The sequence below is a fragment of the Syngnathoides biaculeatus genome, chromosome 23, assembly GCF_019802595.1.
Source record: "Syngnathoides biaculeatus isolate LvHL_M chromosome 23, ASM1980259v1, whole genome shotgun sequence".
In the NCBI taxonomy this organism is placed as follows: domain Eukaryota; kingdom Metazoa; phylum Chordata; class Actinopteri; order Syngnathiformes; family Syngnathidae; genus Syngnathoides; species Syngnathoides biaculeatus.
In genome coordinates, this window is record NC_084662.1 from 15700292 (window position 1) to 15716386 (window position 16095).

A 16095-nucleotide genomic window follows, 5' to 3' on the forward strand; every position below is an offset into this window, starting at 1 on the left:
AATCAAAGAAATTTATGATTTCTATGAATAGACAAGTTTTTAATTATATTAATGGTATATATAGAGCAAGGAAAATAAGTATTTGAACAAACACCCTGCGATTTTATAAGTTCTCCGACTTGGAAATCATGAATCTTTGGTGCATGTGAGAGACAATCTAAAAATAAAAAATCTGGAAAACACAATGTATGCTTTTTAAAATAATTTATTTGTATGTTACTCCTTCAAATACGTATTTGAAAACCTGCCAATCAGCAAAAATTCTGCCCCTCAAAGACCTGTTAGTCCGCCCCTTTAGAAAAGTCAACCTAAACTCCATGTATTATTCGAAATTAGGAGGACCTGTTTGAGATTGTTAGCTGCATAAAGACACCAGTCCACCCCACACAATCAGTAAGACTAACTATTAACGTGACTAAGACCAAAGAGTTGTCCAAAGACACCAGACACAAAATTGACACAATGCTGGGATGGGCTAAAAAAATCATCAGTTGGAGCAATTATTAGAAGATGGAAGACGCTAAATATTACGGTCAATCTTCCTCGGATTGGGGCTCCAAGCAATATCTCACCTTGTGGTGTATCAATTATCCTAAGAAAGGTGAGGAATCACACCAGAAGTGCACGGAAGGAGCTTGTCAATGATCTGAAGAGAGCTGACAACACTGTTTCCAAGGTGACGGTGGGTAACACACCAGGAGGTCATGGCTTAAAATCATGCAAGGCTCGGAAGGTTGCCCTGCTTAAATCAGCACAAGTGCAGGCCCATCTTAAGTTTGCCAATGACCATTTGGATGATACAGAGGAGTCAGGGGAGAAAGTTATACACCCAGCTGAGACCAAAATAGAACTTTTTGGTCTTAATTCAACTCGCCGTATTTGGAGGAGGAAGAATGAGGAATACCATCCCAAGAACACCATCCCTACTGTGAAGCAAGGCGGTGGAAGCATCTTCCTTTGGGGTTCTATTTCACCACATGGAACAGGACTTTTGCACTGTATTAAGGAGAGGATGACCAGGGCCATGTATTGCGAGAGTTTGGGTAGCAAAGCATTAGAAGATGGGTCCTGGCTGGGTACAAAATAATGTCCCGAAGCACACAGTCAAGATAACCAAGGAGTGCCTCTGTAAGAACCATGTCAAGATTCTGGAGTAGCCTCGCCAATATCACAAAGACTGAAGAATTTATGGGAGTCTGAATAATTTCCATACCTGCTGCAGTTGAATTTTCCAATGGCAAACTGCTAGTATGAAGGGGTTCACTGCATCAAAAGTTCTTGTAACGTTAATTTTACCACATATTGCAACTCTCTCACACAATATCACAACTTTTTACTCGTAACATTGCAATTTTATCCTTGTAACAAAGGGTTTTTCCCTGTGATATTACAAGCTATTTCTCATGACATTATTATTTTATTCTCATTCTTGAAATCTTAAAGCATTTCCTTATAATGTCATTTTATTCCTGGAGACCCCCTTTTCTTCACGTCATAGTATTACGACTTTATTCTCGTAAAACTGTTATCCTCATAAAAAATTAAGGCTTTATTCTTGTAAGCTTGTAACATTATTCACAAGTCATAGCTAACTTTATTCTTAAAATATAAGAGCTTTCCTAATAATAGTACTGTATATTTTTTGACATTTCAGTGTAGCCAGAAACGCTCCTTTGATCTGATTGACTCGAGATCCCATTATAATGACTTCACGCCCCCCTCCATAAAAACCCAAGAAATAAATAATAATGAAATATAAAAGAATGTATAAGAGATCTAGATTTACCTTTTACACGCGTCCGTGTGTGTGTGCAGGTGACTACACACATGAAAGCAGACCCACGCATTTGAGAGATATTGTTAGAAGTTTCTTATAATTACACACGCGTACGTGGACAGACGGACGGACAATAAGGCCAGCGGAGAGTGACGCTAACAATCAAAAATAATCACTGAAATAGCGCTTCAATAGACTAGTGGAATTATTTCCTCCAAATATCCCCGTCACTACCTCCCTCAAGGAATAACAAGCCTTGCCAAATAAATGCAGTGACACCCAAGCCCTCAGGGATTCATTTGAAATCTCCCTTTAACACATAACTTTTAATATTAAAGGTGCGCACACGCATATGCAGCTTCATAAAGAATGCCACGCTGTGTAAAGAAATGCCAACGCATAAATCGCGGCGTGGCAGTCGCCACATTTGAGGTATTTCTAATGTACTGAACTAACCGCTGACACTCTAATGAGGCTCCCCGTGGATGTCTTCGTTGGTTTCAAATGCCATTTAAGATTTTAACTCAATGCGCGTTTTCTTAGTAATCATTTTATATAGCGCTTTCTGGGGTGGGGAAAAATGGAACTCCATTTAGTAGCATTTTATACAAAAATAGACAATTTCTTTAACACATTTTCTTGAGGGTACTTAAAAAAAAGATTTATTCAACAAAACTCAACTTGACAGTGCCTTTAATTATTATTTAATTTGGATTTTTGTGACATTTAATTCAATTTTTTCAAGTTAATATTGAAGAACACAAAAACTCTCATGTTCTACTGGTGTACCGCAGGGCTTTATCTCAGGGCCTCATCTTTTCATCGCTGACATTTTCCCGGCAGCCAATATTTTTTTATAATTTTATGACGGTTTCATTATTTATGAGCCTTATCATTAAAAGTGATTAACTTGTTTTACCGGATGCCCTTCCTGACGCAACCCCACTCCCTGAGAAGGGTTGCGTCAGGAAGGGCATCCGGCGTAAAAATTGTGCCAAACATATATGTGCGTTCATCTGAGATGACACGCTGTGGCGACCCTAAATGGGACAAGCCGAAAGAAACTTACTTACTGGGTGTAAATAATGTTAAGCAAATGAAGGAAATGTTCTTTGGAAATGCTTGAATGCAAAAATTGCCCACGCATCAAGAGAAAATTTAAGATTATGGGGACAAACAGAGCTGCATTGGGTTTTGTTGAATGGACAGATTAGCGTTAGCGAACATTTACATTGTGTATAAAATACAATGCATTGTGTGTAAAGTACAATTTATGCCTCCACAAGTAAAAATACTTTTACTAGGTTTACAGCGGATCACTTTTTTTTCCCCCAACACACTGGGCTCTGCTTCCAGAAGAAGCTGCTTCCCTAATCACAACACCCTACAGTAGTTTTGTCCATAGGCTTCATGATGAAAAAAAAATATTTATATATAATTTTTGATCCAGCATGTAATTAAGTCTCTGGAACTTTGAAATTGTGAAAAACAATGCACAGTGTGTCTTATTTATATGCAAACCACTGCCCTCAAAGTGCTGAGGAGAGAACTTAAAAAAAAAAGAAAAAAAAAAACACGCATAGAAATTTGTCTCTCCTGCCCTAATTTTTTTCCCTAGTCCGAGCACTAATTTGGTGCGTACCCCGAGGATGTGCAGATGTTAAACGAGCAAAGTGGGATGAAAGCGTGCATGATAATGAGGCAGCTGTGAAAATTAAAATCCCGAATATGAAATAAAGATGTGATTTGTATTGTTTGACGGGGTCCAAACAAATATGTTCTTTTTTTTGTAAAAAAAAAAAAAAAAAACTAGATCTACACTGAATTTACACAGAGGGAAATAATTGCTTGCATGTCATTGTAAGTCACTGCTTAATAATTCTCAACAATAATTCTCAATCAGAACACGAATATTCATGAATTGAGAGTCCAGAACACAGAAGGATTTTCAAATTTGAAAAAGTAACTCTTACATTAATATAAAGGTATGTAGTTTGTATAAGTAATTATTACGACGGCATGGTGGGTCAGCTGGTAAAGCGTTGTCTCATAGCTCTGAGGTGCCGGGTTCAATCCCGGCAACGCCTGTGTGGCATTTGCATGTTCTCCCCGTGGCTGCGTGGGTTTTCTCCGGGCACTCCGGTTTCCTCCCACATCCCCCAAAAAAACATGCAACATTAATTGGACACTCTAAATTGCCCAAAAGTGTGATTGTTAATGCAACTGTTGTCATTCTCCGTGTGCCCGGCGATTGGCTGGCAACCAGTTTAGGGTGTACCTCCCCTCCTGCCCGTTGACAGCTGGGATAGGCTCCAGCACTCCCCGCGACCCTCGTGAGGATAAGCGGGAAAGAGAATGGATGGTTGGATGAAGTAATTATAACGGGGCTTTACTTGGTATCATGACGGCATGAGCAGGTCACTTTTTATAACTAAGTTTAAATAAAATAAAATAAAGTGATTATCTTAATATATTGATTAAGCTCAAGTTAAATGAATTAAGTACCTACCTACTGCAGTACCTTTTCGAAAGTTGTTTTGTGAAGAACTGGAAAAAGTAAGCACTGACAAACATGAATGGCAATGGAATCATGAGCATTACTCTCTGCTAAACTCAATTATCCACCCATTTTTGGAAATAATCATCTTAAATTTGACACAACAGAAAAGAATATTGTTGACAATCCCGAGTATTGAAATTATTTTTAAAAATTGCCCAGTGTATAAACTGAGACTTTAAAATTTGTGTTCATTCTCTTACCCTATGTCTGTTGAACGGGGTGGAAACACGATCAACTGTCACCTGTCAAGCTTCCGGCAGCTGGAATATATCCCACCGCGTCTTCACGGGTCTTTTTCATGCCATGACAACGAGGCACTCTTGGCAGCCACGCCAGGGCAAAGCCTGGTCACTACGTTGGCTATCACGACATTAAAAAAATAAAATTATTATTTTTTGTGACGTAAATTCACCAAAAGGTCCTTTGAAGCGGAAATGCTAGCATGAAGCCCCTGTCAACACACTGACTATTAAGTCAGTATATTATTATTTTTATTCCTCTTCTTTGCTCTTTCATCTTCATCAACAAAATGTTTGTGCACTCATGGCCGACAGTGGAGCACTCTAAAGCGGCTAGGCCAGCAAACTATCTAGGGAAGATGCTTTTTTTTTGGAGGGGCTGGTGGGAGGAGGCAATTCTAGCTAGCTAACTGCACGTCGCAACGGTACTGGATAATGGCTGTTGCAAGCAAAGGTACTCAGGTTTCCATCCAGAAAGGGAGGGGCAACTCATGCTACTGGGGCCAAAGTGTCTCACACAGCACCATTTATGCCAGACACCAAAAATCAGGAAAAGTGAAATGATGAAAAAACAGTTTTATTTTATAGCTCCAAAATGGAGCCGTACAGACTATAATTCTCAGTCTTTGTCTTTACCCATCCATTTTTTGAACCACTTATCCTCACTAGGGACGCACATTAAAGGTCAGGTGTCATCCCTATAAACATTCTAAAATAAATAGTCATGGAAAATACATAAAACATTATTCACTTCAATGTCTATACGAAAAATAAATATGAGCAGAGAGCGCGTCATCCATGGGCATTTAATAAATAAAAAAAATAACAGTAATAATTACACATGTAATGCTTTTCTAGAGACTCTCAGATAACTTGGAATTTCATGCATTATTCATTCACTCCTCAGTCACACCCTGGTGTGCTACTTGTGTAGTCACAGCTGCCCTAGGGCAGCCTGACGGAAACATAGCTGCCATTGTGCGGCGAGTGCCCCTTTGGCCACCACCAAACATCCAACCACATTTATTTGTAGGCAACGTAGTTTTAGTGTTTTGCCCAGGGACACAACGAGGACACACGCTCAGCATTTGATACGAAGTGCCAACCTTCCAGCTGCAGAGCATACGTACTTTCACCCTCACCCCCATCCAAAGAAACAAATCTTCGATTTCACTCTGCCATTAAACTTACTGAAACACTTAATGAACACAGTACTCTCCCCTTGATCATCTCTATAAAGTTAAGGCTTATCTACGTGTCCTTGACCCGAGAGGTGAGGCAGTGTAAGATGGCACCATTTGGGCTTGTCGGAGTGTATCGGCCAGGGACCGGCGGTGCCTTGGGCCGTTCGGCGAGTAGCTCATCAATATTCATCAACCTGCTGTGGCTAATGTCCCAAGCGGCGGGCGTGGATAAAGTTGTAGAGGTCACGAACTTTGCACGAGAGAGAGAGAGAAAGAGAGAGAGAGAGAGAGAGAGAGAGAGAGAGAACAAGAGAAAGGGATGGGAGGGAGCGAGAGAGAGCGATAAAGAGACTGATGTCGAGGATTTGAAGGGGAAAAAAAACGATAAAGAAAATGAGACGCAAACAAGGAAAGGGCAAAAAGCCTCTGGGCCAGCGGGATGTTGCTTTCTGGCAGTTTATCACTGCTTCAAAGAGTGTCGACGAACACACGCACTTGATCACACAGCGTGCATGTAAAGTATCCTGTCTCCAGGATTCTACTTTTAACTTGAGTGGCACACAGTACAATATAGCATGAAGACGAAAGCCTTTAGTTGTCTTAGAGTGGGGATATTTATAAGTAAAACAAAATTCCCGGGAAAACTGTACATGGTCAAACGTATTTGAACATCTTTTTATGAGTAAATCAACTTTGTAGAAAATAGTTTAGGGGTAGGACAATTATTGTCCCCCTCAAAACAGGGTCCAAAAGGCAGTGACTTTTCCACATATGCATGAGCATCATCACATTTCACAATCCACACACAAATGATAATTCAATAACTCACTGACTCCTGTGAACGTTTGTATTTGCCAACTGGAATCCAATCTGCCACTGAAGAATGTATTTCTCGTATGTTTTTCAACAGGTAGGTGTGGAAGAGGGTCTCGCCCAGACACTCTGGATTTGTATACTGCTCCAATCACAAACATATCCCTGTAGATGTTTGTTTTGTTGTTTGAGATTTGAGAGAAGCGGATTTTTATTAAGTAGAATCTTTGCTTGTTCGATCGATTATAGGGGAGAAATGTTAATAAATATAGTATGTCTTGGGATGGGTAGTAGAAAGTTGCTTTCGCAATAGTAAGAAAACATGATGCTGTTCATGGCGTGAATGGCGAACACCATGCAAAAAAATGCTGACGTTCAACTTGAATGAACGTTGGTTAAGATGTGTTTCTTACTTGTATATCTGTTTTCTTCTTTTCCTTTCGGCTTGTCCCATTAGGGGTCGCCACATCGTGTCACCTTTTTCCATCTAAGCCTATCTCGTGCATCTTCCTCTCCAACACCCACAGTCTTCATGACTTCCCTCACAACATCCATCAACCTTTTTTTTTTAAGTCTTCCTCTCGCTCTTTTGCCTGGCAGCTCCATCCTCAGCATCCTTCTACTAACATACTCACTCTCTCGCCTCTGAATATGTCCAAACCATCGAAGTCTGCTCTCTCTAACCTTGTCTTCAAAGCATCCAACTTTGCCTGTCCCTCTAATGAGCTTGTTTCTAATCCTATCCAACCTGTTCACTCCAAGCGAGAACCTCAGCATCTTCATTTCTGCTACCTCCTGTTCTGCTTCCTGTTGTTTCTTAAGTGCCGCCGTCCCTAATCCGTACATCATGGCCGGGCTCACCAGTGTTTTATAAACTTTGCCCTTCATCCTACTGTTGTCACATAGAACACCAGACACCTTCCGGCAACTGTTCCACCCCGTAATTAAATGATTATTTTGGCATCAAAGGTTGTTTGTCTTTTTTTTATGAATAAATGAATGCCATTTATTGTCATCACACAAAAGTGTAGAATGAAATTGGAGAGCCTCTCCTGCGTCAGTGCAAACATAAAATTTGTAAAAAATACAAATAACTGCACTCTCTAATACGAAGGCATGCTGATTTCAATATCTTGAGTAATATTTTTTATGCATTGCATTTTACACATTTTTGTTTGCGGTATCAGAAAAGGAAAAGATTTTAGCATCAAAGTGTTCTGCTTGACATTTCTTTGACAAAAAGTTTGTTTTCTCTTGTTGAAAGCGGTCTAGGGTTAGAAAGTCTGGACATCAAGGATAAAGAAAATGAAAATGGTCATAATTAAAAAAAATAAATAAATAAAGATTTCCATCCAAACACACCCACACACACACACCCTTGACATGAATCCTCAGGGCCAAAATATCAATATTAAAAACACACACAAACACCCCGGCTTGACATGAAAGCTCAGCCCCAAAATATCAATATTTAACACACACATGGACATACACACTTCCAGTATATTTTAATATCAAACCCATTTGCAGGCAGACTCCAACCTGTCCTTAATCATGCATGCGGCGTTCAGGGGAGGGGGCCCCATGAATATTCCATCAACCAGAAAAAGGTCAAGGGGAAAAGGAACGCTCGATGCGAAGACACGTGAGCGTAAACACGTGCAATTACGTAGGATGAGGGTTGGATCACATTCGAGTGTCAATGAAAACATGACTTGAGTTAAAAAAAAAAAAAAAGAGAATGCCTGTCTGAATGTTCTGAACTCCTTTTTCGGCTACTTGGAAGAGAAGTGTCATTGCCATAGCTACGGATGGAGATCTATGGGTTGAGGGTGAACTGACAGCATCTCAGCCCGCTGCACTGATGTGTAGCTACATAGATCAGTGACTTGCAACCGTTCTGGAGACAAGGTACATATTTTACAATTGAAAATTCTCATAGCACACAGTCCAAAAAACGTCACAAAAAGTCGATACATTCGTGATTTTAAGTACTTCCTGCATTTAGATAAAATAGCATTTACAAATCCAATTCCGATGAACTTGTGTTAAACGAAAACAGAATACAATGATTTGCAATTCATGTTTAACTTTTGATGGAATACACTACAAAGACAAGATATTTCATGTTCAAACTGATAAACTTGTATTTAGAAAAATAAGCATTAACTTTGAATTTTATGGTTGCAACACGTTCCCAAAAATCTGGGACATGTGGCAAAAGAGACTTGAGAAAGTTGAGGAATGCTCATCGAACAGCTGTTAGGAACATCCCATAGGTGAACAGGCTAATTGGGACAGCTGGGTGCCATGATTGAGTATAAAAGGAGCTTCCCTGAATTATACAGTTATTCACAAGCAAAATCAGGTGAGGCTCAACTCTTTGTGAATAAGTGTGTGAGAAAATACTCAACGAGTTTAAGGACAATGTCCCTCAATGTACATTTGCAAAGAATTGTGGGATTTCAACTGAATGGATGCTAGACAAATGGATGGCTGGATGGACAGTTGGATGGGTGACTGGAGGGATGGTGGATAGACAGACAAATGCTTGTCTTGACAGATAGATGACAGTAGATAAGTATCGATTATTTCTCAGTTTTATCTCACTTGATAAAATCTGTCTTCAGTTTGGCATGTATGAGGTTAGCATGTCCAAATGAGTTTGTTCTTCTCCAATAAGAGAAATGTGATCTCCATCCATCCATCCATCCATTTTTTTTAGCCGCTTATCCTCACTAGGGTCACGGGGCTTGCTGAAGCCGATCCCAGCTGTCAACAGGCAAGTGGCGGGGTACGCCCTGAACTGGTTGCCAGCCAATCGGAAAACGTGATCTCATCTGGCATATTTTTTGTTCAAAATACCAAATTTGTGGTCCCCCATCCAACCCGCTTTGTTCTTCGAAGTCAGGTTATTTCAACTCATCCTCAGGTCCTCTTTCACCTTGTTTCCACTCATCTGTCTGCGCTCATTTTATTGCACTGCTTCCTCCTCCTCCCATTCTTTATTTTGCAAACTCAATCATCCACATTGGGCACCGACGAGATTGACAAGAGCCCGTCTCTCCAGGCCATGAGTTTAAAAAAAAAAAGAAAAGAAAATAAAGAAAGAAAGTGTAGGCTGCAGAAGGACCCTGAGAATCCTGGACAAAGGATGCCAAAAATAAGTAAAATGACAATTTAGGGACACGCTATCATGACAGCAACCAGTGACCTTGTGCGAACAGCCTCACCATCATCGCATCTATTATTTATCTGGCCATGAAGACGGAGCTTGCTTGGGCTATTTCTTATGTAACGTGCTGGGTTAGGTTTGCTTTGCTGTTTTTTTTTTGGGGGGAGGGGGGTCATAAAGTCAAGATACACTGTAGGTTAAATCTGATCTGATGAGGGATGCAAGAATAACTGATGACCAATAAATGTACATTTCCGTTCACTGCCTTCCACGTCACTCACCAGGCAAGGACCCGCCTTTTAAAGCCACACACATTCAAAGTAACAGATACTACAGTGTACAACATTAGGATGGCGACCCCAACTGGACAAAAATAATGGCTGCAACTCACAGGCCTATTGCTTAATCATGCAAAATAGTTGTTTTTCAATCTGATTACTCATATAAACCATAGGATTATTGCAAGAATAATCAATTCCAAATATATTTGATTGCCCCAGCTCTAGAACTTGATTAAATTTACATAAGCGTTCTATAGAAGAGCGTGCAGATAACATTTTACAATTTTTTTCATTTGAACGAAAATGGCAAACGAAAATTAAATCTTCCTGGCAGTAATTATGCAAATCAGTCCTTTCAAGCAGGCATATATGTAGCCCATGCATGCTTGGGGGAATCCACATTCAAGTCACCTTTTTGTCTGCTAAATGTCACAAACAGAGTCAATTGTTGTGTCGAGAGAGAAAGGCCAGACGTCCCACGCTATATAGATCAACGGTCACGCATGCAACACGCACAGAGAAAAGAAGCCGTCCCGTCTTGACGTAGGTGAGATTTTATCCGCCCGTTATTCTGATGAATCATTCACAATGAAGTCACAAAATCCACGCGAGGCTTCACCTCGCCGTTAGAAATCCTAATTGTCGGCATTGGGAATTGCTTTCTTTCGCTCTGCCACTTTCGGATGACGCAAAAAGACACCAAAAGAGAAATGATCGTGCATAAACGTGGCTCCTTCTTTCATTTTAAAAGCTTCTTTCAGGTTGCCTCACTTGGTTTAGTAACACACGTTTACTGGTTGTGAAACAAGCAAGCAAATTTTTAACTTTTAATTCTTCTATAATTAACAAAGATCTGTTAGCTGACAACAATACGAGAAACAAACTGAGTTTTAAAAAACTTTCTTTGGGCTTGTCCCGATAGGGATCGCCACAGTGTAACATCTCAGATAAACGCTCATATTTGTTTTTACGCCAGATGCCCTTCCTGACGCAACCCTTCTTGGGGAGTGGAGGCCCCAATAAGATACGAAAATGGAGTTTTAACTAACAAACTGACAAAAAACTAGTTAAGTGACTTGCTAATTGAATAGCCAGTCATAGACTAGCTGGATAATCAACACGTTTGCCATCTTACAATCAGACAAGATGCACAAGTAACATGTTAACACAAACTATTTTTATCTAATCACAAAAACTGCCTTGACGACTGTAATGGTCTTCTGACTGGACTCCCCCAAAAAAAGAGTATTAAAACAGCTTCAGCTCATTCAGAATGCTGCAGCTCGCGTTCTGATCAAAACAAAGCGTTCAGAAACTATAACTCCAATCCTAAAGTCCTTGCACTGGCTTCCAGTTAGCTTTAGAATAGATTTTAAAGTTACTGCGACTGGTCTATAAATCACTAAATGATTTGGGTCCTGAATACATAAAATAAATGCTTACGGAATACAAACCCAGTAGAGATCGACTAACTGAGGTCAAATCGTGGAGTGCAAAGTCCAAAGCAAACATGGCGAAGCAGCATTTAGGTATTATGCTGCACACAAATGGAATAAGTCACCAACAGAGGTGAGGTCAGCCTCAAGTGTGAATGTTTTTAAATCCAGGTTGAAAACTTTTCTTTTTTTCTTATGCTTTTTAGAATATATCCACTTTTTGATCATATTACTTGCACTGTATGCAGTTTTAAATGTCTTTTTTAAAAAACACACATTTTGTTTGTCATTTTTATTGTTTTTATCCCATTTTAAATGTTTTATCTCTTTGTTTTCAAATGCCTTCAATCGGGTAAAAAACATTGAGTTACCTTGTGTATGAAATGCGCTATACAAATAAATTTACTTTGCTTTAATCCTACTCGCACCTAGTTTGAGAGATAAATTAGCAAGTTAACGTTTGTGATCTGACTCTGGGACCGCCACAAAATTGGCTTGTTCTCTGGACACTGAACTGATCACAACTGGACTATTCTGTTTCTCCTAGAAGACATTTCGTCCCTCATCCAAGCAGGCTTCATCAATTCATGGAACAAGGCTTGGCTACGACGCTCTTGCCAGTGTTTGTGTGGAAAACTCAACTATTTATGGCCTAATTTAAAGGAAGCCCCACACCAAAAGTGGAATCACTGAATTTGAATTTGAATGCAAAAAAAGCGGGAGAGTTGTTAAGGGAAGCACTAAGCCTTTCAAATGTGTCTACAAAAAGACTGTGTGCACATTGAAAGACCTTTAAAAGGAGCAAAGGGAGAGTGCGGAGAAAGTGACAGAGTCCTTGTAAAAAAGAGATTAATTAACTGCTACCTTTGGCTGCTCACTTCCTCTGCAGTGTGTGGGTTAGTGTTGTTCTAGGAATGTGTGTGAGCATGTACACTGGCATGTTATAAGTGAATCGCACAGAGAGACAGAGAGACGCCTGCCTGCCCGCCCACACACACACACACACACACACACACACACACACACACACACACACACACACACGTGTCTACTGCTGCTAGGCATACATATACACATTAATTAAGCAGAGCCTTAATTAGTCAATAGAGAGATGTAGCGGCCACACAATTCAAAGCGAATCTGTCGACTATTCTCACCTGTTTCCACCAAACGTTCAGATCACAACAGTTCAGAAACGTTATACTCAATCAGTAGCATGGGTTAGTAGTGGATTATCATTTGCATTATATAATATAACATATGCATTATCATTCGTTGGGCATAACAATTTTGCTTTGACAAACCAGAGAACAGAAAAATGGTGGCGTCATCGATTCAGCTTACTAACAAATTGTTGTGTCATTGATTCGACTACCAAACTAACTAACAAACTAAGTTACATAACTAGCGAGCTTGCAAACCCCAGAGGCTACTAAACAACCATAGATCCAATATCTGAGCTGCTCATCCTCTCAAGGTTCGGGGTAATAAAAAAGAAAAAAAGACAGGTTTTTAAGTTAAAGAGGAAATCCAGTGCTTTGCATGAAAAATGCATCCAATAGGTCATGTAAAATGTACTCTATTTTAACAATGTGATGTTGAATCCTCTCTCATTTGAGTGTTTTGAGAAGATTTTTATCGACAATTACGAATTTTCAGGGGCGCTGCCATTTTTGGCTTCGGCGTCCGGCGGAGGCCACGAGCCGAGCTTTGGCTAACAGCCTCCGCCATGCGACGAAGCTCGCTCCTCAGACTCCACGTCATTCCCGTCCAAAGAACCATCCGCAGCTGCCTTTGTTTACTCACTTACGTCCCACGCGTAAGCCTCCGAGTAGTCAGCCTCTGGCGTCATTCCGCCCGTAGAACCATCCGAATATTCAACATTATTTACAGTCACATGTTCAAATCTGTATGGAAGTATTCCTCTGTCTTCCCGATCAACCAAAACTGCTATTTCTTCATCAGATGAGGATAAATCCGGGAAATCAGCGCTGGGCACAATGTAATCGAGCCTTTGGTGCGGCGCCTTACATGTCGCGTCCGCGCACGTAAGTCATGTGACTCGCGAAAATGGCAGCACACCTGAAAATTCATAATTATCGATAAAAATCTTCTCAGAACACTATTAAATGAGAGAGGATTCAACATCATAGTCTCAAAATAGAGTACATTTTACATGACCTATTGGATACATTGTTCATGCAAAGCACTGGATTTCCCCTTTAACAAATTAAAACTGCTAACTGGCACTACTAAATAGAGTGCTAGTAACCCTACAGATGACCTGGATAATCAACTAGTTTGTTCTCTCAGTCTTGACCACTGTAATGCAAAGCGAGTGTGTTACCTGTGAGTGTTTGAGGACAGCCTGCGTCCTGTAGAGCAGCAGGAGTCGGACGTCGGCGTCACGCATGCTAAAGTTGCTCTCCAGGATCTGGAGCACGGCAATGCGCGGACGCACTGGCAACGATGGGTCGCTGCAGAACGGTCGCAGCCAGGCCAGCAGGTCATCAGAGCTCACCGCACTGTCGCTGAAGGGTGAGATTAGGTGTGACGGTGAGAGACAGTATGTCGCACAGTCTGCCTTGGTAGAGAAGAGACCTCCGGCAAACTCACACAATCCTCATCCGACTAAAGTGTGTCTTTGCTAATTTTATGGGATTTAAGCAATTTAGAGCTTCCCTAATCTAAAAATAGGACAGAACTGTAACAGCTAAATTAGTTTGCTGCCGAAATAGTTTAGCAATTGAAGAACAAGTTATTTAATTTGCTAGCTTTGTCAAATAATAGTTGCTTGTTCACTAACTAAATATCTTACAATAACAAAATAATACAAATAAATACAAATACTAAATACCTGACTACTAAACATTTCGTTGTTGACCAACTACCTATGTTACAATAACTAACGATTAAGTAAATAGGTAACTTGGATAAGATGAAGAAAATGGATGGATGGATGGATGGATGGATGGATGGAAGCTAAATAAATGTTAGCTGACTAATTACTGGCAAACAACTAATTAGCCTACTAGCTGCCCAGTTACCATGCTATTTTTTTAGTTGATTTGATCTAATTAATACTAACCAACACATTTTCGTGTCTACGTGTAGCATGCTGAATAACAAAAGATGTTAATCAACTCCTCTGACAATATCAATCAAAAGTGAGCCGGCATTGTGGTTGTTCATTATTTCATGTTTGTTTGTGCATGCATGTGTGTGTGTGTGTGTGTGTGTGTGTGTATATGTGTGTGGCCAACATACCCCGCCTGCACGCTATTGTGCACAGCCGTTGCAATGTCCTCAAGCACGCCCAGGGCTGTCAGGACATCGGTGTCGCTGCTGGAAAAAAAAAAAAAAAAAAGACACACAAGGTTGTAAAATGAGGAGAAAACGATGAGAAGAGTTTTACATAACAGCTCATTAAGATAAGAGGGGCAAATGAACAGCATGTCAGGAGGGACAAGTGCCAAGGGAAGGAAATCAAGGGCTTTACTTTCAGGGACACAACTCCAAATTAAATGGTCTCCGAGCAAATTGATGTATTAAGACACAAAAAACAGACCCATCATTTCAGAACTATTAGCTTCTAACCCTTATGAGCACACATTTGATGTCTATCTTATGCCTGGATCAAACTATGACACAAATGATCATATCTTGGTCAGACAGTGGTAACACTATACAACATGCATTCTGATGTCATCGTTTCCCATCTTTTATGATCATTGGGGTTCCGAGGGGCTTGACCAGAAACAGCAACTTGTTGATCAACAATGGAATAGAGCTCGTGCACGTGACGTCACCGTATTTACGGCGCCCGGTTGCCGGTCAAACCGAGCTGCTCGACATTGTGGGAGACATGGAAAGGGAGCAGAATATTCACAATGCCCGAGACCTGTTGTTCTGTTGGTTGTCACAACAGACGAGACAGATCATTCTATAGAATACCAGCTGAAAAGACAGGAAAAGATCAATGCAAACGCGATGGATGGTGCCCAACCAAATATACACGCCTGTGTAGCGATCACTTCAGGTAGGAATTATTCTTCTCAAGAAGTAATTATAATGCCAAATTGGCTCATTTGAGAACAATGCGTACTTAAAAAAAAGTCTGTCGCAGAGAGGTTTACGAAGGTAAGCGTGTGGCAGCAATATGCTTCTGTGTACGGAGGAGACGATCCCCTGTCCTATTTTTTTTTCCAATCATAGTTAATGAATACGAGTTTGTGTAAAAGTAGGGGTCATTTATTTAAATATTGGTATTTGTACTAAAAAAAAAAAATCACAGTGGGTCCATCACTATGTTGGATTTATTCCTGATTGAAAACAGATCCAACAACGAAGTATTTGTATGTCTCCACACCTTTATACGATTTCAAACTTTTCCGTGTAAATCTCGATGACTTGCTCGCCAGATACATGTGTAGATCTAGTTGTCCAAAACAAGCGGAAGTGAATTAACAGTCCAATTTCTTATCGGCGAAAACATGGACTTTGGCATTAAATATGGGTCCTTTATGCCAAGTGTATCTCATTTTTCTACGGACCTTCATTTATTATCACCTTCTAAATGTTTAACAGTATCGGACAAAACTCTGGGCGTCGTGTTATAAGCCATTTTCGT

General features: G+C 40.3%; 1 protein-coding gene across 2 annotated transcripts in view; it reads right to left on the minus strand.

Annotated features, from left to right (window-relative positions):
- nbas (NBAS subunit of NRZ tethering complex) overlaps positions 1-16095 on the minus strand; it is a 161012-nt gene that overhangs the window by 26102 nt on the left and 118815 nt on the right. For both annotated transcript variants that reach the window (XM_061811916.1, XM_061811915.1), the window contains 2 exons: positions 14733-14810; positions 13813-13996 (listed from right to left, as the gene is read on the minus strand). In XM_061811916.1, coding sequence (XP_061667900.1) covers positions 13813-13996; positions 14733-14810 — 262 coding nt within the window. The remainder of the gene's footprint in view (positions 1-13812; positions 13997-14732; positions 14811-16095) is intronic.